The sequence below is a fragment of the Oncorhynchus nerka genome, linkage group LG16, assembly GCF_034236695.1.
Source record: "Oncorhynchus nerka isolate Pitt River linkage group LG16, Oner_Uvic_2.0, whole genome shotgun sequence".
In the NCBI taxonomy this organism is placed as follows: domain Eukaryota; kingdom Metazoa; phylum Chordata; class Actinopteri; order Salmoniformes; family Salmonidae; genus Oncorhynchus; species Oncorhynchus nerka.
This window is the reverse complement of record NC_088411.1, coordinates 28,002,544-28,024,780: the sequence shown is the minus strand read 5'-3', so window position 1 is coordinate 28,024,780 and position 22,237 is coordinate 28,002,544. Positions and strand designations below refer to the sequence as shown.

Sequence of the window (22,237 nt, the reverse complement as noted above, 5' to 3'; positions counted from 1 at the left end):
CGCCCATGTAATAATTTTATTTTTAAAAACGAATAGCGCTTTTATTGATAAATGTGATCTAGCAGAGGTAATTGCCAAATGTTAACCATGTATGCTGTCTATATTGCTTGTAATTGATATAAGTCAACATCTAAGTATTTTTATGTAAATTGCTATGGCTGTATTGCTTTAAAACCCCAATAATATTGTGGGTCCATCAGACCCGCAAACATTGGGTCAATAACAAAAACATGAACACTACACAAGGGTTAAAAAATTATAGCAACTTGAAATCTGTTATTTATTTCCCTTTCTCTTATCTGATCATCATCATGTTTGGTGTGTGTGTGTTTTTGATTAACTATCCTTGTGGGTACCAGAAGCCCTCACAAAGATAGTAAAACATTGAAAATTCGGTGGGGACATTTTGCCAGTCCTCACAAGGGAAAAAATATATTTTAGACATAGGGGTTAGGTTTATAATTATGGTTAGAATTAAGGTTAAGGAAAATAGGATTTTGAAAGATAATTAATATTTGTGGTTCCCACAAGAAGAGTAAAACAAAACTGTGTGTGTGCGTGCATCTTATTCAATCCAGGATGGATTTATTTTCAGGGTCAGATGGATAAAAAAATTGCACATTTTTTAATTTGCAAACATTTATTGCATCATGAAAAAAATCCTGCAAATCTCTTTAACAATTCAGTCAATATCAACATTGACTATATTTATATTTAACAAAAGTTGAACTTCTATTAAAATCTGTAATTATAAACTATTAGATATTGTGGACATTCCAGGGTCCACTGCCTAACCTTGGTGGAGTACCTCAAGGCTGTATACAAGGTCCTCCGAGATACAAAATAACTGTTGTTTTTTTTCTTCAGTCCATCGATATCATATGTACACAATACTCTATATACACATATCATGTAAAGTTCCTATACACATTGCCACTTCAAAAATACTTCAATATATAAAAGGAATTCTTAAAATTACGTACAGTTTAAATGCTTTAGATGGCCTCTGATTGTAATGGGAGTGTACTACTGACTTACAACAGTGGTTGGCTGTAATTGTGCCTTGTTCACAGCTTTCAATATCTGCTAGGGATACACTGACTTCAATTTTTAGCAGAGCTTATTTAATTGGAAATATACTATAAGAGAGATGTGCAAATGTAGCGTCTCTTATGTACATCTCTTGCATTAACACTGATAGCTAGTGGTAACCATTTGAGGTATAAACATCCACTGGAAAACTGGTCATAATTATTTCAATGCAAAGCATTGGGGAATAGACAAGGTAATAACACTTTTAATAATGCCACAAGACAGGATCATAGAAATAGGGATTATATTTCTATAGACACTGGGCAGATCCTTGGTGAAACAACTTGGAAGTGTTGCAACGTGAGACTACACATGCTGCACCAAGCAGAAGGCCTATGTGCTCATGATCCACACAGTACCATACGTTCAAACTGTAACAAAATGAGGGAGTAGCACAAGATTCCGAGGCGTGATTTGCACCCAGTATCATAGGGTCCAGATCCAGAAACGTTACCGCTGCTCCAAGAAAGCAGTTCCCTTGGGTGAGTGGTCATCATGCTTATCAACGGCAGGGTCTTTACAATACCTATATTATGTCCTCAACAGTCCAGAGTGCAGACAAGAAGGATGTGTATTATCATCAGACATGACCGCTGGGGGAGAGCTTTTCTTTTCTTTGACTGGTTTCAGATGACTGGATTTCTAGTCCCAACGTTCCATGCCTATCAGAGCAACAGCGTTGTGTCACTCGCGTGCTGATCCATCCCAGTGACATCACCCACTGAGTCACGAGTAGCTCCCCCCAAAACCCCACCCAAGCCCTCCCGAGCCAACAGGGGAGTGTCACTGTCCACAGCTGCTGTTGTCATGGTGACAGCGGGGTCCCCACTCCTATTGGCATTAGAGATGACAACAACGTAACGATCATCTTCCTCCTCCTTTTCCTCCATAGTCTCGTGGATGACTGCTGTTACCAGATCTCGGTTGTCTCGTCTCTGGCGACTGTTACTGCAGGACGGAGAAGAGCTGAACTGGTCGCTACAGGAAGGGGAGGGGCTGAATTCGTTTCTATGACTGCAGGACGGGGAGGAGCTAAAAAGCGGCAAATCCAGGTGGGAGTCTGCACAAGCACCGGGCTGATCCTCCTCAGGGAAACTGGTGTTGATGTAGATGATGTCCTCTTTGCTGGTAGAAGCCTCCGGAAGTTTCTCTGTCAGCTTCTCCAACAGTTCTCTAACCTGAGGAAAGTCCGGAAGATTAGAAGATTCATCTTTACACAGTCTGTCTGCGTAGCAAATTTCACCTTGTTCGTTATATTCCCTCTTCAGCTGTTCCCATAGGAGAACGTTTTTTGGTTCCAGGTAGAACCCTCTGTGGAAAGGGTTCTACATGGAACCAAATGTGTTCTACTTGGAACCAAAAACGGTTCTTCAAAGGGTTCTTATTTGAGCACAGCCGAAGAACCCTTTTAGGTTCTTGATAGCACCTGTTTTTCTAAGAGTGTAGTGCACAATTTTTGACCAGGGTGTCTATGTCAATGTCTGCATCCCAAATGGCACCATATTATTTCTTATATAATGCACTACTTTTGACCAGAGCCCTATGGGTTTCCCTAAGTAGTGAACTATAAATTGAATAGAGTGCCATTTGGGACGTAGACTGTCTAGGGCAGCTTCGCCGGGAGTTCTCTCACCTGAGTGAAGATGGGGCGGTCCAGGAGGTCAGCACGCCAACAGCTGTACATGATCTCGTACCTGGTGGACAGGAGAATTAAGAATAATCATTCAAATGTGATCTGTTTTGCGTCTTAATAAACCACAACAGAGTTGCAGACATTACTTCTTCTTCAGTTTATCTATATTGTCCTGGCTGTAGCATAATGTTCCTTAACCTGGTCCCAGATCTGTATAGTTAATAGGTCCATTCATTGACAATGACCTTAGGAGTTGGCAATACAGCACAAACAGGTATTGGATCAGGCTAAATGTTCCTATTCACGAAAGCCGAATCCGAAAGACAGCCATGTAGAGAGAAGATAAACACTCACAGTTCATCTAAGCAGTCTGTTGGCTGCTTCAGCCTGTGGCCCAAAAGTAGGTAATCATAAATCTCATGGTTCTGGATACCAGGGTACGGTGTCATGCCCCGTGTCGCTATCTCCCACATGGTCACACCAAATGCCCACTGCAAGAATACACACAGCACACATTTAAGTTAGCTGTAGTTTCTCTCTCGTGATAGACTGTTAACGTAAATGTTCAAATTGCTGGGTTCTGCTAGCTCCTACTAAAATAACATGTTAGATGCATCTACATAACGTGAGCAGATAACTGTAAATGCATTTTAATTTGTGAATTCAAGGATCATATTTGTAGTCTGTTCAAATTAAATTGTATTTGTCACATACCCTGAATACAACAAGTGTAGACTTTAGAGTGAAATGCTTACTTGCGAGCCCTTTCCCAACAATGCAGTTAAAAAGTAAGAAAATTAACAAATAGATCAAAAATAAAACAGTACATTAATACAATAAAATAACAATAAGGAGGCTATATACATACTATATACAAGGAGTTTTGCGTCAGTGTACTGGGGTACGAGGTAGTTGGGGTGATTGATTGAGGTAATATGCACATGTAGGTTTGATAAGGTGATTGATTGACGTACTATGTATATGTAGGTGGGGGGTGAAAAGCAGAAAGTCTGGATAGCCGTTTAACTGTCCTGCAGTCACACGGCTCTTTGTTGAGAACTCTGTTAAGCTATCCAATAACTTTTCCAATGCTGAGAGCTGTGGGCTGAACTTCACGGGCTGGCTGTTTCATTTCTCAGAAAGGGAACTAAATACTTGAATAACAGTACTTTTAATTTCTCTCTGACACATTCACATGTATTCCCATAATCAGTCAAGGATTGAAAGAAATGAAACTAGCTGATGGGGGCTCGATCTCAGACGTTCCTTACAACATAATTGTGTGTGTGGGTGTGTGGACCTCCATACCACATCACTCTTCACAGTGAATACTCTGTCCGCCAGACTCTCCACCGCAATCCATTTCACAGGCATCTTGGCTATCCTGCCCTGTCTGTAGTAATCACCACTGTAGATCTTCTTAGACAAGCCGAAGTCTGCCACACACACCGTCATGTCATCACGCAGCCTGTAGGACCAGACCAACCAATCAATAGAACAATCTATCAATTCCACTTACTAGAAAAATATCAAAATTGACTAGGCAGGATACAAGCGCAAGAATTTGGCATTTATTAAAAATGTCAAGAGCAATGTGTCTACATCACATTGGCAATATGGTGGACAGCAACAGTGAGTTTCTACTTGAATAAGTTGCCAAAATAGACCACAGTCGTACATGAACAGTACCAAGGAACAAGGATGGTTTAGCTGCCGTCCTCTCTGTTTACCATGAGATAAGACTCATTATATCTTTACATTGTGAAAAGGTCAGACCTGTACACACACACACACACAAAGTGGTGTAAAATACTTTAAAATTTTGAAAATATATATATTTTGTAATTACTTTACTATTTATATTTTTGACAACTTTTACTTTTACTTCACTACATTCCTAAAGAAAAGTGTGCAAAGCTGTCATCAAGGCAAAGGGTGGCTACTTTGAAGAATCTTAAATATAAAATATATTTTGATTTGTTTAACACTTTCTTAGTTACTACATGATTCCAAACCTTTGACTGGTACTGTATATATATATACTGTATGTATATATATATACAGTACCAGTCAAAGGTTTGGATACACCTAGTCATTCAAGGGTTTTTCTTTACTTTTATTGTTTGCTACATTATAGAATAATAGTGAAGACATCAAAACTATGAAATAACACACATATATATATATATATATACACTTAACAAAAATATAAACGCAACATGCAAAAAATTCAAAGATTTAGCTGAGTTACAGTTCATATAAGGAAATCAGTCAATTGAAAATGAATTCATTAGGCCCTAATCTATGGATTCCAGAGATATACAGATACCTTTAAAAATAGGTAGAGGCGTGGATCAGAACACCAGCTAGTATCTGGTGTGACCACAATTTGACTCATGCAGCGCAGCACATCTCCTTCTCATAGAGTTGATCAGGGGGGCACTCTGTTCACAACGTTTACATCAGTGAAACGCTCGCCAACACGACACCATACACGTGGTCTGCGGTTGTAGGTACTGCCAAATTCTCAAAAGCGGCTTATGGTAGAGAAATGAAGATTCAAATCTCCAGAAACAGCTCTGGTGGACATGCTAATTGCATGCTCCCTCAAAACTTGAGACATCTGTGGCATTGTGTTGTGTGACAAAACTGCCCATTTTAGAGTGGCATTTTAGTGTCCCCAGGAAAACGCGTTCATATTGCGTTCATATTTTTGTTCAGTTTATATATATATGTGTGTGTGTTTTATTTTTTTTTATATATATTTTTTTACCTTTATTTAACCAGGCAAGTCAGTTAAGAACAAATTCTTATTTTCAATGACGGCCTGGGAACAGTGGGTTAACTGCCTGTTCAGGGGCAGAACGACAGATTTGTACCTTTTCAGCTCGGGGGTTTGAACTTGCAACCTTCCGGTTACTAGTCCAACGCTCTAACCACTAGGCTACCCTGCCGCCCTACAGTTCTGATCTGTACTTTGTCACAATGTAAATATGTAATCCCTATGTGTTCAACATATTAGGAATAGCTGCTATTTCCCTGAAATAGACTGACCAGTTGAATCCAGGTGAAAGCTTTTATCTGTTATTGAGGTCACTTGTTAAATCCACTTCAATTAGTGTAGATGAAGGGGAGAAGAAAGGTTAAAGAATGATTTTCAAACCTTGAGACAATGTGGATTGTGTATGAGTACCATTCAGAGGGTGAATGGGCCAGACAAAATATGTAAGTTCCTTTGAAAGGGGTATGGTAGTAGGTGCCAGGCGCACTGGTTTGAGTGTGTCAAGAACTGCAACGCTGCTGGGTTTTTCACGCTCAACAGTTTTGTGTATCAAGAATGATCCACCACCCAAAGGACATCCAGCCAACTTCACACAACTGTGGGAGCATTGGAATCAACATGGGCCAGCATCCCTGTGGAATACTTTTGACACCTTGTAGAGTCCATCCCCAACAAATTGAGGATGTTCTGAGGGAAAAACAGGGTGCAACTCAATATTAGGATGGTGTTCGTAATGTTTTGTACACTCAGTCTGGCTCTGGTTCAGGTGAAATGTAAACCTACATGCAGTTGCGTGCAGCCAAGTCACGGTGGAGGAAGTTCCGCCCACTGAGGTATTCCATCCCCATGGCGATGTCAATCATAAACTTTAGGAGTGTCTGAGTGGGCAGGAACTGAAAGAAAAATAAAGAAGAAGAAAGAAACAACATCTTCATCATTACAATGTCATTAACCATATTCAGACAAGACAACACTTTTTTTCAACGTGCTCCTCGGGAAAGCATCAGATAGCTCACCAGTGGACTGTCTCCGAGGCGTGAGCGCAGCAGGAAGCTATGGAGGTCTCCATATCTCATGAAGGGCAGGATCACCATGGGCTTGGGGAAGTGACCAGACCCCGCCTCCAGACAAACACCTAGCAGGAGCAGATCAACGTAATAGCAGGTAAATAACAGTTGTAAAATGATTGTAAAATAAAGTTTTTACTAAGTTTTACAAAATCCTTTAGACATCAACTGTGATCTCTCTTATGTGTATGTATGGCTGGATGGAGTGAGGGAGCATGAACCCATAGTTTCTGCATGATGGGCAGGACTGAGCAGGATGGTCTGTGATGGCAGCAAAGAAGACCTACAGTACCTAGCAGCCTGATGACATTAGGGTGGTCAAAGTCCTTCATGCAGGCAGCCTCATTCAGGAACTCCTCTATCTCCCTCTGGGAGAAGTTATCCACTAGAAAACAAAGAGGAAATTAATACAAATGTCATGTGTTATTTAGCCTGGTCTTAGATCTGTTTGCACTATCTATCCAACTCCTGTGGTCATTGGCATGCCAAACATGGCATGAACGGTCATACTAGCTGGTTATACAGCACAAACAGATCTGGGAGCAGGCTATGAGGAATTCATCAACCATCTAGGATATTAATCAGAGGGTAAGAAAGAGAAAAAAGCACTCTGAATCTGACCTAAACGAATGGGCATTGTTAGATCAGCCCAATTAAAGAAAACTAACAAGAGGATGAAGAAGCTCACATTTCATGGTCTTCACAGCCACTTTCTCAGATGTTCCGTCCAGTTGTTTCAGATGTCCCTCCACCACAGAGCCAAATTCACCTGGTCAATAAACAATGGGTTGGTAACAGTCAGAAAGGGAACAGTCAGAGGTAACAGTCAGAAATACCTCTAAATGACGAGAAGCAACAAATAAATGACGTGAAATGTGATTAAGGAACAACCACAAACAAATGAAATTACCAAAAAATGTAAGAAATTACATTGGGAAAAAATGACATATGACTGAGATAAAGTTGTATTCTACCTACTTTATAACACAAATAGGCCCCTGATTTTGTGTACTAAATAATCAAATGAATGTCATCGTCACCCTCTCCCAGAACCTTCCCGATGGAAAGCAGATTTCTCATAATCATGAAGTCCTGTAGTTTGGCTTGGAGCTCATCACTCACACCCAGGTTACCTACTAAAAAGAGGGCAAGAGGGGATAAGAGCGTCTGCTAAATGACTTAAATGTAAATGTAAATGTAAAATGTAAAATAGAGCTGATATTTTTTATTATTGTTCAAAATCTGTGGATATAGATTTTCTTCTCCGATGTATGTTAATAGGAACATAGAGGATTAGATTAGAGTAGAGTATAGTAGAGCAGAGTACAGTAGATTAGAATAGAACGTTTATTCACATACGTGTAATTTCAATGGCTGATCGGTTGTAGGACTTCTGTGGCCTGTACTGAACGATGGGTTGAAGCTTCTCTCCACTTCCAAACATCTGACTGCAGGGGGCGCCAGAGAGAAACAAAACAAGTTACTTTATACAATGGAACAGAATGAGTCATTCACTGACTAACACTTTAACAAGAGCTTGCCTCAGAGTTGTAATCATTTGGTTGACTAGATTGAGAATTCATCTTGAATCAGGAAGTAAGCTCTATGACCGGATGTTTTCCTGCCTCTGGGTGATGAGAGATGTCTGCCAGTTCTGAGCATTCTTATCTGTATATCCCGAAAGGCAACACTGAGTCACCTCTTTAACATAATGAATTCCAGAACAGAGACAGCAGAACGGAGAGGAGATGGGTTGTTTTGGTGATGAGGAGAGGAGAGGAGGAGCAGAGGAGAGAGTAGCAGAGAGGAGTGGAGAGGGGAGACGATTAGAGTGGAAAGGATTGTTTTGGTGTTTCTTTCCAACACAGCTAGACTACCTCTGTCTTCAGCAGTAAGACCAAGGATGGATGATGACTCCTTGCTGTCCCCAGTCCACCTGACTATGCTGCTGCTCCAGTTTCAACTGTTCTGCCTTATTATTATTCGACCATGCTGGTCATTTATGAACATTTGAACATCTTGGTCATGTTCTGTTATAATCTCTACCCGGCACAGCCAGAAGAGGACTGGCCACCCCACATAGCCTGGTTCCTCTCTAGGTTTCTTCCTAGGTTTTGGCCTTTCTAGGGAGTTTTTCCTAGCCACCGTGCTTTTACACCTGCATTGTTTGCTGTTTGGGGTTTTAGGCTGGGTTTCTGTACAGCACTTTGAGATATCAGCTGATGTACGAAGGGCTATATAAATAAATTTGATTTGATTTGATTTGATTTGTGTTCATTAGGCACCAAACAGAAGAAAATAGACAAACAGGGAGGGACTACCAGGGTTTGTCCAATGAGATAGGCCCATTTTCATTTTCTGTTGAAAAATTAAAATGTGAAAATGTTTTCCATAGTCTGTCCTAACTAACACCGCCCAGATCTCACTGCTGATTGAGTCCAGCTGTTTCAGTCTGTTTACTTCCATTTTGTGCCTAATGAACATGATACAGTCACTACAACCTTGGCAGTCTTGACTCAGGTGCAATGGTCAGTGATTATGAGGAAACCAGGCTGCTTTATTGACAATGTACTGAGTAACTTTACCCCTTCCTCAACAGGAAATATAACCACTTCCACTGACTAATACACCATTTCCCCTTACCAACTCCAGGGATCAAAATGCTGAGTAAACTTTTACATCTGCAGCAACAGACAATAGACATTTCTTACTGGCGAAACTGAGTGAAAACAGAATTCCCTGGCTGGAGATGCACTGTTGAGGCTCTTTAATCTACTAGGAGTGAAAAGGAACAAGTCAAGTACCGGTAAGTTATTTGAGGAAGGAAGACTTGTCACGCCTTGACCTTAGAGAACCTTTTATTTCTCTATTTTGGTTAGGTCATGTCACGTTCTGACCTTTTTCCTTTGTTTTGTCGTTATTTAGTATGGTCAGAGCGTGAGTTGGGGTGGGCAGTCTGTTTGTTTTTCTATGATTTTGGGATTTCTATGTTTCGGCCTAGTATGGTTCTCAATCAGAGGCAGGTGTCGTTAGTTGTCTCTGATTGAGAATCATACTTAGGTAGCCTAGGTTTCACTGTTTGTTTGTGGGTGTTTGTTTCGGTGTGTGTGGTTGTCGCCACACAGTACTGTTTCGGTTTTCGTTCGTTTCACGTTTATTGTTTTTGTATTCATAGTGTTCAGTTTGTTTTTAAAATAAACAACCATGGACACTTACCACGCCGCATATTGGTCCTCCGATCCTTCTCGCTTCTCCTCCTCAGACGAAGAGGAGGAGGAAAACTAACAGGTCAGGGTGTGGGTAGTCTAGTTTTTTATTTTCTATGTTGGCCTGGTATGGTTCCCAATCAGAGGCAGCTGTCTATCGTTGTCTCTGATTGGGGATCATATTTAGGCAGCCTTTTCCCACCTGTTTGTGGGATCTTGTTTTTGTATTGTAGCTTTTTTGCACTACAAAGCTGCACGCTCGTTTTGTTACTCTTTATTGTTTTGTTGCTGGTTCACATTAATAAACATCATGAACGCCTTCCACGCTGCACCTTGGTCCAATTCATACAACAACGCTCGTTACAAGACTGCACTTAGCTACACCGTTTCCCCTGACCAACTTAAGAATCAAGATACTGTGTGACATCCAGTACTACAACAATGGACTGCAGCACGGTCTAAGTCAATACACAGGGGTTTAAAGTGATCATGATCAGATCATTAAGGTATTGAGGACACCATTAGGTTAGCGTCAGAAACAAGACAAACCAGATGTTACACAGCATTCTGGGTACTGTAGTACATCAATGTACACCCCTCCTTGTACATCCTGATACAATTAAGACTTTAATATGTGAAGAAGCATGCAAACTTACCCAAAGCGTGTGTCTAGTATCCGGCTTCTCATGCAGATAGCAGCCCAGAGTACTAGCAGCAGGAGACAGAAGCCACATACCACCCCCAGTATGATATACACAGAGTCTGATCCTATGGTGTCTGGACTGGAGGAGGGAGACAGGGGCCAATCTGGAACACAACATGCAATCAATCAATGATTGAATCAATCAAGCAATGAATCAATCAAATCAAACTACGATCGATTGATAGAACAGAACACACAAACATGATAGAAACATGATCAAAGTTTCAACTCAACTGTATGTTGTATTTGTATAGGTTTTGCTGTATATGTGTGTGTGTTCTCAGTTTGTGTGTAATTTTGCAACAAGCGAATTGCCCTTTAACACCACTGCAGATGCTTCACTATTCTGCATCTTTCCAATTAAGTAGCCTAATTTTGTTGTATGGTTACTTGAAGAGGACTAGGCAGTGGCATGTATCATGCATGACAAGGGAAGCAAGGCTTCCCCAAAACATTGACCAAACAAAACAAAAAAACATAATAATTGATCATCTTTCGTCTTAGTTTCATAATTATCCTTCAATTCGGAAGAGGCTGAATGTATCTCACCGGAGAAAGCATCCAAGAGAGCAAAACAGTGCCCCTCTGTCTCTGTATGTGTAGCGTATCTGATACGGTCTGGCCAAAAAGAGTAGGACATTTTTTCCACCTGTAGTATTGAATGCAAGGGAAACCAGCAAGCATTTGGCCTCCCTTGATAAAAAAAAAGTATAAAATTAGCCAATCAGCGTTGGGCTAAACTGAGTTAGCTAAACTGTGAATGTTCCTGGCGCACCAAAAAAAAGGTGTCAAGGGAAGCCAGTTTGGATTTGGCTTCACACCAATCACATCAACAGAAAAATGTAATTGACAGAAAAACGTGCATTGTTACATCTCATTGTGTCATTGTCCTCTGGTGGCTAGCTAGCTATTTAAAAGTGTCCCTTTCCTAAATAGCCATGGATGGAGATAGGGATTTGGATTTGTGGTTTTACCTAATTCTCATTTCTGGTTTTACCTAATTCTCTGTACTGGCAAGTGATTATAACGGCGATTCTGATCCAACCATATATTCATACATTGATACATTGTGCCTGAGAGGATGGAAGAGGGGATGGAAGTTGAGGATGGAAGTGCAACGATGAGAGGATGGAAGTTCAATATGTAGCTAGATGAAGTAGGCTAATGTTAATTAGCTGGCTCATCGTTGCACATGAAAGGAAGTTTGGTTAGTGAGCAAGCATTTTAGCCAGGTAGCCTAGGGCAAATAAAACTAAAAGCATGTACTGTATGACAGAGTCAGAGCGTTTAATCAACATGAAAGAGCGGAGGATGGCATTGGCGTTGTGACAGAAATGTTTATCATGTGAAGAGACAGCCTTGAAATTGTTAATGTGGGGTGAGTCAACATGTTTTGTTCAACTTGCACACACACACAAACACACACACACACACACACACTAAGCAGAGGTAATTTGATGTTGAAATGGTGCTGGAATAGTGGAGGCAGCTCCTGTTTTCTATGTGACTTGTGGTAACTCTCTGTGGTTCTAAATCAATAGTTGTTTAGTAGTCCGAAAATGTTGGAAACATTAACTTGACCATGCTGTAGTTCATGTAACAGTTTGTTACATGCAATATGCTTTGTGGACTTCACCAGACAGAGGTCGCTCTCCCTTTTTGTGATGAAACGAAGGTCTAGTTTAATTTATTCTGCCACTGTCTTCTTATTGTCTCGGCCTTAGGCCTATATATCACAGTGGCAAGGCATATGAATTAACAGGTTATAGAGCAAACAACGCAATTATCACAACACATAGGTTGTAATATGGCTTTTTATTCTGGACTGGCTTCCCTGGTGATTTTACCAGTGGTGGGAACAGTACCCAACTGTCATACTTGAGTAAAAGTAAAGATACCCAGTAAAATTCTACTTGAGAAAAAGTCTAAATGTATTTGGTTTAAAATATACTTAAGTATCAAAAGTAAATGTAATTGCTAAAATGTACTTAAGTATCAAAAGTCAAAGTATAAGTATAAATCATTTAAAATTCCTTAAAATACGCAAATCAGACGGCACCAAATTATTTATTTTTTAATTTACGGGAAGCCAGGGGCACACTCAACATTCAGACATAATTTAAAAAACAAAGCATGTGTGTTTAGTGAGTCTGCCAGATCAGAGGCAGCAGGGATGACCAGGGATGTTCTGTTTATAATGGCGTGAATTGGACTATTTTCCCGTCCTGCTATACATTCAAAATGTAACGAGTACTTTTGGGTGTAAAGGAAAATGTATGGAGTAAAAAGTCCAATATTTTCTTAAGGAATGTAGTGAAGTAAAAGTTGTCAAATATATAAATATAAATAGTAAGTAGTACTTTAAAGTATTTTTACAAGTATTTTTACACCACTGGATTTTACCCACAAACCGCTACTAGAACTAGGGCTTGTCACTTGCAACCCACCTCTTCCAATCCATTGTGGAAAAGTGTGCATTTAATTCTACTAGATGAAGAGCTGAAATTAATACAACATCCTGGCATTTAAAACATACTAAATTTTCAAAAATGCACAATGTAAAACGATATATTTTTGCATACTGAGACTGCGTCATGCGCGGTTGCGTTGTTTCACATTATTGGTTAATTTCAGTAACACCATATCTGATTATCAGCTGTTGTCAAAGCCGAAATGAGTATGACATCCAGAAATTTAAAGTATACTCGATTTTCTAAATGTCACATACAATAAAACTTTATTTTTATCACATACTTAACCGGCCTACTATTTAGAACACGGTCAGGTTAAATATCTACTTGCGGTTGTTGACATGCTTATGTACTTCAATATGTATTAAGGTGTTAATATTAGGAACTCCTTATGTACATCAATATGTATAAATATGTTAGGATTAGGAACTCCTGATGTAATTCAATATGTAAAGTGTTAGGATTAGGAACTCCTGATGTAATTCAATATGTAAGGTGTTCGGATTAGGAACTCCTGATGTAATTCAATATGTAAAGTGTTAGGATTAGGAACTCCTGATGTAATTCAATATGTAAAGTGTTAGGATTAGGAACTCCTGATGTAATTCAATATGTAATGTGTTAGGATTAGGAACTCCTGATGTAATTCAATATGTAAAGTGTTAGGATTAGGAACTCCTGATGTAATTCAATATGTAAAGTGTTAGGATTAGGAACTCCTGATGTAATTAACATTAGAAGCCTCCTCCCTAAGTTTGTTCTTTTCACTGCTTTAGCACACTCTGCCAACCCGGATGTTCTAGCTGTGTCTGAATCCTGGCTTAGGAAGACCACCAAAAATTCAGAAATTTTAATTCCAAACTACAACATTTTCAGACAAGATAGAACTGCTAAAGGGGGCGGTGTTGCAATCTACTGCAAAGATAGCCTGCAGAGTTCTGTCCTACTATCCAGGTCTGTACCCAAACAATTTGAACTTCTACTTTTAAAAATCCACCTCTCTAAAAACAAGTCTCTCACCGTTGCCGCCTGCTATAGACCACCCTCTGCTCCCAGCTGTGCTCTGGACACCATATGTGAACTGATTGCCCCCATCTATCTTCAGAGCTCGTGCTGCTAGGCGACCTAAACTGGAACATGCTTAACACCCCAGCCATCCTACAATCTAAACTTGATGCCCTCAATCTCACACAAATGATCAATGAACCTACCAGGTACCCCCAAAGCCTTAAACACGGGCACCCTCATAGATATCATCCTAACCAACTTCCCCTCTAAATACACCTCTGCTGTCTTCAACCAAGATCTCAGCGATCACTGCCTCATTGCCTGCATCCGTAATGGGTCAGCGGTCAAACGACCTCCACTCATCACTGTAAAACGCTCCCTGAAACACTTCAGCGAGCAGGCCTTTCTAATCGACCTGGCCGGGGTGTCCTGGAAGGATATTGATCTCATCCGTCAGTAGAGGATGCCTGGATATTTTTAAAAACGCCTTCCTAACAATCTTAAATAAACATGCCCCATTCAAGAAAATTAGAACCAGGAACAGATATAGCCCTTGGTTCTCCCCAGACCTGACTGCCCTTAACCAACACAAAAACATCCTATGGCGTTCTGCATTAGCATCGAACAGCCCCGTGATATGCAGCTGTTCAGGGAAGCTAGAAACCGTTATACACAGGCAGTTAGAAAAGCCAAGGCTAGCTTTTTCAAGCAGAAATTTGCTTCCTGCAACACTAACTCTAAAAAGTTCTGGGACACTGTAAAGTCCATGGAGAATAAGAACACCTCCTCCCAGCTGCCCACTGCACTGAAGATAGGAAACACTGTCACCACTGATAAATCCACCATAATTGAGAATTTCAATAAGCATTTTCTACGGCTGGCCATGCTTTCCACCTGGCAACTCCTACCCCGGTCAACAGCACTGCACCCCCAACAGCAACTCGCCCAAGCCTTCCCCATTTCTCCTTCTCCCAAATCCATTCAGCTGAAGTTCTGAAAGAGCTGAAAAATCTGGACCCCTACAAATCAGCCGGGCTAGACAATCTGGACCCTTTCTTTCTAAAATTATCTGCCGAAATTGTTGCCACCCCTATTACTAGCCTGTTCAACCTCTCTTTCTTGTCATCTGAGATTCCCAAAGATTGGAAAGCAGCTGCGGTCATCCCCCTCTTCAAAGGGGGACACTCTTGACCCAAACTGCTACAGACCTATATCTATCCTACCATGCCTTTCTAAGGTCTTGAAAGCCAAGTCAACAAACAGATTACCGACCATTTCGAATCTCACCATACCTTCTCTGCTATGCAATCTGGTTTCAGAGCTGGTCATGGGTGCACCTCAGCCACGCTCAAGGTCCTAAACGATATCTTAACCGCCATCGATAAGAAACATTACTGTGCAGCCGTATTCATTGATCTGGCCAAGGCTTTCGACTCTGTCAACCACCACATCCTTATCGGCAGACTCGACAGCCTTGGTTTCTCAAATGATTGCCTCGCCTGGTTCACCAACTACTTCTCTGATAGAGTTCAGTGTGTCAAATCGGAGGGTCTGCTGTCCGGACCTCTGGCAGTCTCTATGGGGGTGCCACAGGGTTCAATTCTTGGACCGACTCTCTTCTCTGTATACATCAATGATGTTGCTCTTGCTGCTGGTGAGTCTCTGATCCACCTCTACGCAGACGACACCATTCTGTATACTTCCGGCCCTTCTTTGGACACTGTGTTAACAACCCTCCAGGCAAGCTTCAATGCCATACAACTCTCCTTCCGTGGCCTCCAATTGCTCTTAAATACAAGTAAAACTAAATGCATGCTCTTCAACCGATCGCTACCTGCACCTACCCGCCTGTCCAACATCACTACTCTGGACGGCTCTGACTTAGAATACGTGGACAACTACAAATACTTAGGTGTCTGGTTAGACTGTAAACTCTCCTTCCAGACCCATATCAAACATCTCAATCCAAAGTTAAATCTAGAATTGGCTTCCTATTTCGCAACAAAGCATCCTTCACTCATGCTGCCAAACATACCCTTGTAAAATTGACCATCCTACCAATCCTCGACTTTGGCGATGTCATTTACAAAATAGCCTCCAATACCCTACTCAACAAATTGGATGCAGTCTATCACAGTGCTATCCGTTTTGTCACCAAAGCCCCATATACTACCCACCATTGCGACCTGTACGCTCTCGTTGGCTGGCCCTCGCTTCATACTCGTCGCCAAACCCACTGGCTCCATGTCATCTACAAGACCCTGCTAGGTAAAGTCCCCCTTATCTCAGCTCGCTGGTCACCATAGCATCTCCCACCTGTAGCACACGCTCCAGCAGGTATATCTCTCTAGTCACCCCCAAAACCAATTCTTTCTTTGGCCGCCTCTCCTTCCAGTTCTCTGCTGCCAATGACTGGAACGAACTACAAAAATCTCTTAAATTGGAAACACTTATCTCCCTCACTAGCTTTAAACACCAACTGTCAGAGCATCTTACAGATTACTGCACCTGTACATAGCCCACCTATAATTTAGCCCAAACAACTACCTCTTTCCTAACTGTATTTAATTTATTTATTTATTTTGCTCCTTTGCACCCCATTATTTTTATTTCTACTTTGCACATTCTTCCATTGCAATACTACCATTCCAGTGTTTTACTTGCTATATTGTATTTACTTTGCCACCATGGCCTTTTTTGCCTTTACCTCCCTTCTCACCTAATTTGCTCACATTGTATATAGACTTGTTTTTTTTTACTGTATTATTGACTGTATGTTTGTTTTACTCCATGTGTAACTCTGTGTCGTTGTATGTGTCGAACTGCTTTGCTTTATCTTGGCCAGGTCGCAATTGTAAATGAGAACTTGTTCTCAACTTGCTTACCTGGTTAAATAAAGGTGAAATAAATAAATAAAAAATAATTCAATATGTAAGGTGTTGGGATTAGGAACTCCTGATGTAATTCAATATGTAAAAAGATGTTAGGATTAGGAACTCCTGATGTAATTCAATATGTAAACTGTTAGGATTAGGAACTCCTGATGTAATTCAATATGTAAGGTGTTAGGATTAGGAACTCCTGATGTAATTCAATATGTAAGGTGTTAGGATTAGGAACTCCTGATGTAATTCAATATGTAAAGTGTTAGGATTAGGAACTCCTGATGTAATTCAATATGTATAAAGATGTTAGGATTAGGAACTCCTGATGTAATTCAATATGTAAGGTGTTAGGATTAGGAACTCCTGATGTAGTGCGGTCTACTCACTGTTCTCTGGTACGAAGATCCCGACCGGTGGACTGAGCATGCCACGCCCAGCCTGAGTACAGGCAGCTACCTGAACACTGTATGTAGTGTTGAACTCCTGTAGGGCCACCGCAGCAGTGTTGGAGGAGCTGCGGATCTGAGGAACACCACAGCATGTTAGAGAGATCATGGTTGTACTCAGCAGTTTACAGTAATAGACACCTATTCAATTGATCAACTCATACCACTAATCAACTCATCATCAAACCTTTGACTAGTGGAATCAGATGTGTAGTGCTAGGGCAAAAACAAAAATGTCTTCCCAGGAATTAAGAAACACTGTTATAACTACAGAGGTAGGATCTTAATTTGGGCCAGTTTGCTATGTAACATTATGTCACGGATCCCTCCGGAACTTTCATCATGCACACCTGTCCCCTATTCCCACTGATTTAGTATTTTTATATATGTGCCCTTTGGTTTCCATTGGGGGGTTGATTATTGTTACAATGTCTGTTGGTGCGTGTGAGTACCTGTGCTGTGTGTTTTGGGCTTTCGTGCCCTTGTGGATTGTGCAGATGGTCTTGTCCTGTGTGTTAATCATTGTGCGCGTGTGTTATTTACTTGAGGTTCTCCTCGCTCTTTTGTTTGGGTTTCAATCCTGTGTTCTTGTTACGTGTTTGTTTGGTCTTCGTCCCTGTGCCTTAACACGGCAGGCCATCATTTGGGCTTAATAAAAAAAAACTATTATGCATTCCTGCGTCTGTTCTTCAGATCCTTCATGCCAACGTGAAATATATTTATACTTGTAACACACATTTTTTGTGTGTCAAGTCATTGTAGAGCCATTCTGGATGTTTCTAGCTCTGCTAACATTGGGAAGCTGAGAACATTGTTTCTAAGCTCTAAAAAAAGGGGAAGAAAACAAAACTTTCTTGACAGGCTGGCTGGTATGTGGACTTGGGTTTAGTTCCAAATCGCAACCTATCCGTATTCCCTATGTAGTGCACTTCTTTTGACCAGGGCCCATAGAGTAGAGCACTTAATAGGGAATATGTTGCCATTTGGGGCTCAGACATGATCAGCATGGTGTTTACAGAGAGCTGAGAGGGGGATTGTTGGGGAACATGTGACAGTGGATAAAGCCCTTGGTTGCACAATAACACCGCATGGCAACATCTGGGGTTCCTCTCTCACTAGTTAACATGCTGACAGTGAGACTGGAGGCCTGGAAAAACATGGAAGTCACACAGACACATGGTGTACTATCTCTCTATGACAACATTTCACACCGGAACTTTTATTTTGGAAACTAAAACTGAACTAGCTAACATGCTGACTGCGTGACTGGTCTGCTGGCTAAAGGCATAGAAAACACACACGCAGAAACATGTTGTACTATATCACTGACCAAAACATCTATTATATGTCTAAAAATAGCAATTATACATTAGCTTGGTGATAGAATAGAGTAGTGTAGAGCAGAGCAGGGTAGAGTAGAGTGTAGAGTAGGGTGCAGAGCAAGGTTGAGTAGGGTGTAGAGTAGGGTGTAGAGCAGAACAGGGTAGAGTAGGGTGTAGAGTAGGGGGTAGAGCAGAGCAGGGTAGAGTAGGGTATAGAGTAGGGGGTAGCGCAGAGCAGGATAGACTAGGGTGTAGAGTAGGGGGTAGAGCAGAGCAGGGTAGAGTATGTTGCAGAGCAGGGTTGAGTAGGGGGTAGAGTAGGGTGTAGAGCAGAGCAGGGTAGAGTAGGGTGTAGAGCAGAGCAGGGTAGAGCAGAGCAGGGTAGAGTAGGGTGTAGAGTAGGGGGTAGAGCAGAGCAGGGTAGAGTAGGGTATAGAGTAGGGGTAGCGCAGAACAGGGTAGAGTAGGGTATAGAGTAGGGGTAGCGCAGAACAGAGTAGAGTAGGGTGTAGAGTAGAGAGCAGGGTAGAGTAGGGTGTAGAGTAGGGGGTAGAGCAGAGCAGGGTAGAGTAGGGTATAGAGTAGGGGTAGCGCAGAACAGAGTAGAGTAGGGTGTAGAGTAGAGAGTAGGGTGTAGAGTAGGGGGTAGAGCAGAGCAGGGTAGAGTAGGGTATAGAGTAGGGGTAGCGCAGAGCAGGATAGACTAGGGTGTAGAGTAGGGGGTAGAGCAGAGCAGGGTAGAGTATGTTGCAGAGCAGGGTTGAGTAGGGGGTAGAGTAGGGTGTAGAGCAGAGCAGGGTAGAGTAGGGTGTAGAGCAGAGCAGGGTAGAGCAGAGCAGGGTAGAGTAGGGGGTATAGGAGGGGTAGAGCAGATCAGGTTAGAGTAGGGGGTATAGGAGGGGGTAGAGCAGAGCCGGGTAGAGTAGGGGGTATAGGAGGGTGTAGGGCAGATCAGGGTAGAGTAGGGGGTATAGGAGGGGGTAGAGTAGAGCAGGGTAGAGAAGGGGGTAGAGCAGAGCAGGGTACAGGTGAGTAGAATAGAGCAGAGTAAAGTATAGTAGGGTAGAGTAGAACAGAGTAGGGTTGAGTAGAGTAGAATATAGTATTGTAGAGTACAATCTTAGAAAAAAAGGTGAAATTTAGAACCTAAAAGGGTTCTTTGGCTGTCCCCATAGGAGAACCCTTTTTGGTTCCAGGTAGAACCCTTTTGAGTTCCACGTAGAAACTGTTCCACAGAGAGTTCTAAAAGGAACCCAAAAGAGTTGTACCTGGAACCGAAAATGGTTTTCCTATGGGGACAGCTGAATAACCTTTTTTTTCTAAGAGTGTAGAGTTGAGTAGAGTAGAGTAGGCTTGAGTAGAGTAGAGTAGGCTTGAGTAGAGTAGGCTTGAGTAGAGTAGAGTAGGCTTGAGTAGAGTAGAGTAGGCTTGAGTAGAGCAGGGTTGAATAGAGTAGAAAAGTAGAATAAGTTAGGTGTCTGTGTAAGGTGTTTCTGTGAATCACTCTGTGAATCACTCTCTTGAACAACACAGCTGTTTGGCTGGTGAAACAGCTGAACAGCTGAGGATACAGGAGTTGGGTCTCTCTCACACACACACACACACACACACTTTCCGTCATTGATATGTGAGTGTTGTTTCTGACCAAGCCTTTGTGTGATGACGTCATTCAGACAGCTTTTGACTGGACAGGACCCACATGGGTTATTATACATATCCATTCATTCACTGATGTCGTTACAAAGCCTTTGTACGTGGTGATGTCATCATTTGACTGGACAGGGCATATGGTTATTACACATGTATATCTTTGTTTGAGTCCCTATGTAGTGGGACACAAATAGAGCAGTCTTTCCTAAGCTTTGATGATTTGAATCAGCTGTGTAGTGTTTGGGCAAAAAGCTAAAGGTGCACCCCTTGATGTCTCCAGGACTGAGTTGGGGGATCAGAGAACAGGGTGCCATTTGGGACACAGTCCCTCTCTATCTAAGGTATTCATTTTCCGTTCACTCCACCAACCAATGACTCAGACAGGGACACAATACTCAGACGTGGAAACACTATTCCAGTAAACCACGACACAACCAGAAAGTGACAGGAAACATGCTATTGTATTAGAGAGACCTGGGAAGTGTCCTAAATGGTACCCTATTCCCTACACAGTGCACTACAGATCTAGGACCAGGATAATAACTTTCAGCATTCCCTAAAAATGACAACTACTGCATTGCTACACAGAGGAGAGGTTACTGTTGACTCAACAGTAGAGTGAAACACTTTAGTTCAGGACAGAGAATAGAGAAGTTGACCGTCTGTTGGGTAGAAAGGAATGACGTCAGAAGGACCAACAATCCCCTACCTCATACAATGCATGCACACGCTCACACACACACTCACACACACACCACCTTATGAACAAACTGACTGACTATAAAATCATATGACCATCTCACTTCTTGAATCCTGGTACCGAAATCTCAGTATGAAACTGACATTGTTAACATTGAAAGTGCAACAAAACCTTTTACAGTAGGCCATCTCAAGTTTCTGCTGTTCTGGATCTCACAGAGGCATGGATGAATCAATAGAATAGAATACTTTTTGAGACCCATGGGGAGAGACCCATGGGGAGACTCACTGCCTTTTTCAGTGATTGAGAGAGGCAATGAGCGCCATAGAAATAGAATGGAAACGTCCATTCTAACAATCATATTTCTAGGCTGATAGCATCAATGTCTTCCAGGTTCCAAGAGGAGACTCACCTTGTTGACCCGAGTCCCATACGTGACGATGACATCATAACCCGTGAGGATTCCATTGACCCTGTCCTGGGGCGGGTGCTTCCATCGGATCACCAGCAGTGACTCGTTTAGCATAACAGTCACATTACGGGGGTAGACTGACGGTACTGGAGTAACAAAGGGAAGGAAAAGAGAGGGTCACACACTCAAATATGATCTTCAATCTTGGAATCTGTGATAATACTCAAATAGAGCTCACATACAACAGACTACTTTTGCAAACATTGGCACATTCGCATTGATAAGAACACTGAAATGGTGATTAATGTGCACGGTCGTTCACGGTTACATCAACATTTTTATATAGGAGGTAATGAAACAAATAATAAATCATTTTCAATATGTCTAGTCGTCAAAGAAAATGACTGAGATGATGCCACATTCGGGCCAACCACTTCTGATGTTTCCTACGGCATGGAAAGATTTCTGTCAGATCTGCAGACTAAAATATCCCCAACAGCGGCTTGAGTTTAGAGAGGAAGTCGGAAGCAGCCCCACCCGTACGCTATGAACTGCATGCTTTCTCCATGAGACCACTCCTGCTTTTGCTTCCTATGTGGCCTCTCAGGAAGATATGCAAAGATAATATCTGACATATTCTGGATGAGATGCACATTTCACTAGGGAACCCCCTGTCATGCAAAATATAATATGTACTGTACTTCTAACGATTTCTGATCAATGAAATTAAACTGATTTCTGAATACTTGATGGGACGAGGGGACAAGAAAACTAGCCCGGATCCAAACTGAATTGCTCTCTTTCGTGAAGTGAAACAACTGTGAAATGTAACAATTCGATTTGGATCCCCCCAGGATACA

General features: G+C 41.7%; 1 protein-coding gene across 2 annotated transcripts in view; it reads right to left on the bottom strand.

Moving 5' to 3' along the window:
* Nucleotides 1-563: 563 nt before the first annotated feature.
* Nucleotides 564-22,237, bottom strand: part of mertka (c-mer proto-oncogene tyrosine kinase a) — a 42,979-nt gene continuing 21,305 nt past the window's right edge. The window contains exons 9-21 of one of the 2 annotated variants that reach the window (XM_029685334.2): nt 21,378-21,523; nt 17,234-17,369; nt 10,437-10,587; nt 7,934-8,022; nt 7,615-7,710; nt 7,263-7,343; nt 6,867-6,959; nt 6,524-6,642; nt 6,291-6,400; nt 4,034-4,193; nt 3,080-3,216; nt 2,726-2,786; nt 564-2,270 (exon numbers count right to left, since the gene is read on the bottom strand). In XM_029685334.2, coding sequence (XP_029541194.2) covers nt 1,758-2,270; nt 2,726-2,786; nt 3,080-3,216; nt 4,034-4,193; nt 6,291-6,400; nt 6,524-6,642; nt 6,867-6,959; nt 7,263-7,343; nt 7,615-7,710; nt 7,934-8,022; nt 10,437-10,587; nt 17,234-17,369; nt 21,378-21,523 — 1,892 coding nt within the window. In that variant the 3' untranslated portion in view covers nt 564-1,757. The remainder of the gene's footprint in view (nt 2,271-2,725; nt 2,787-3,079; nt 3,217-4,033; nt 4,194-6,290; nt 6,401-6,523; nt 6,643-6,866; nt 6,960-7,262; nt 7,344-7,614; nt 7,711-7,933; nt 8,023-10,436; nt 10,588-17,233; nt 17,370-21,377; nt 21,524-22,237) is intronic. The other variant, XM_029685335.2, reaches the window with a different exon arrangement.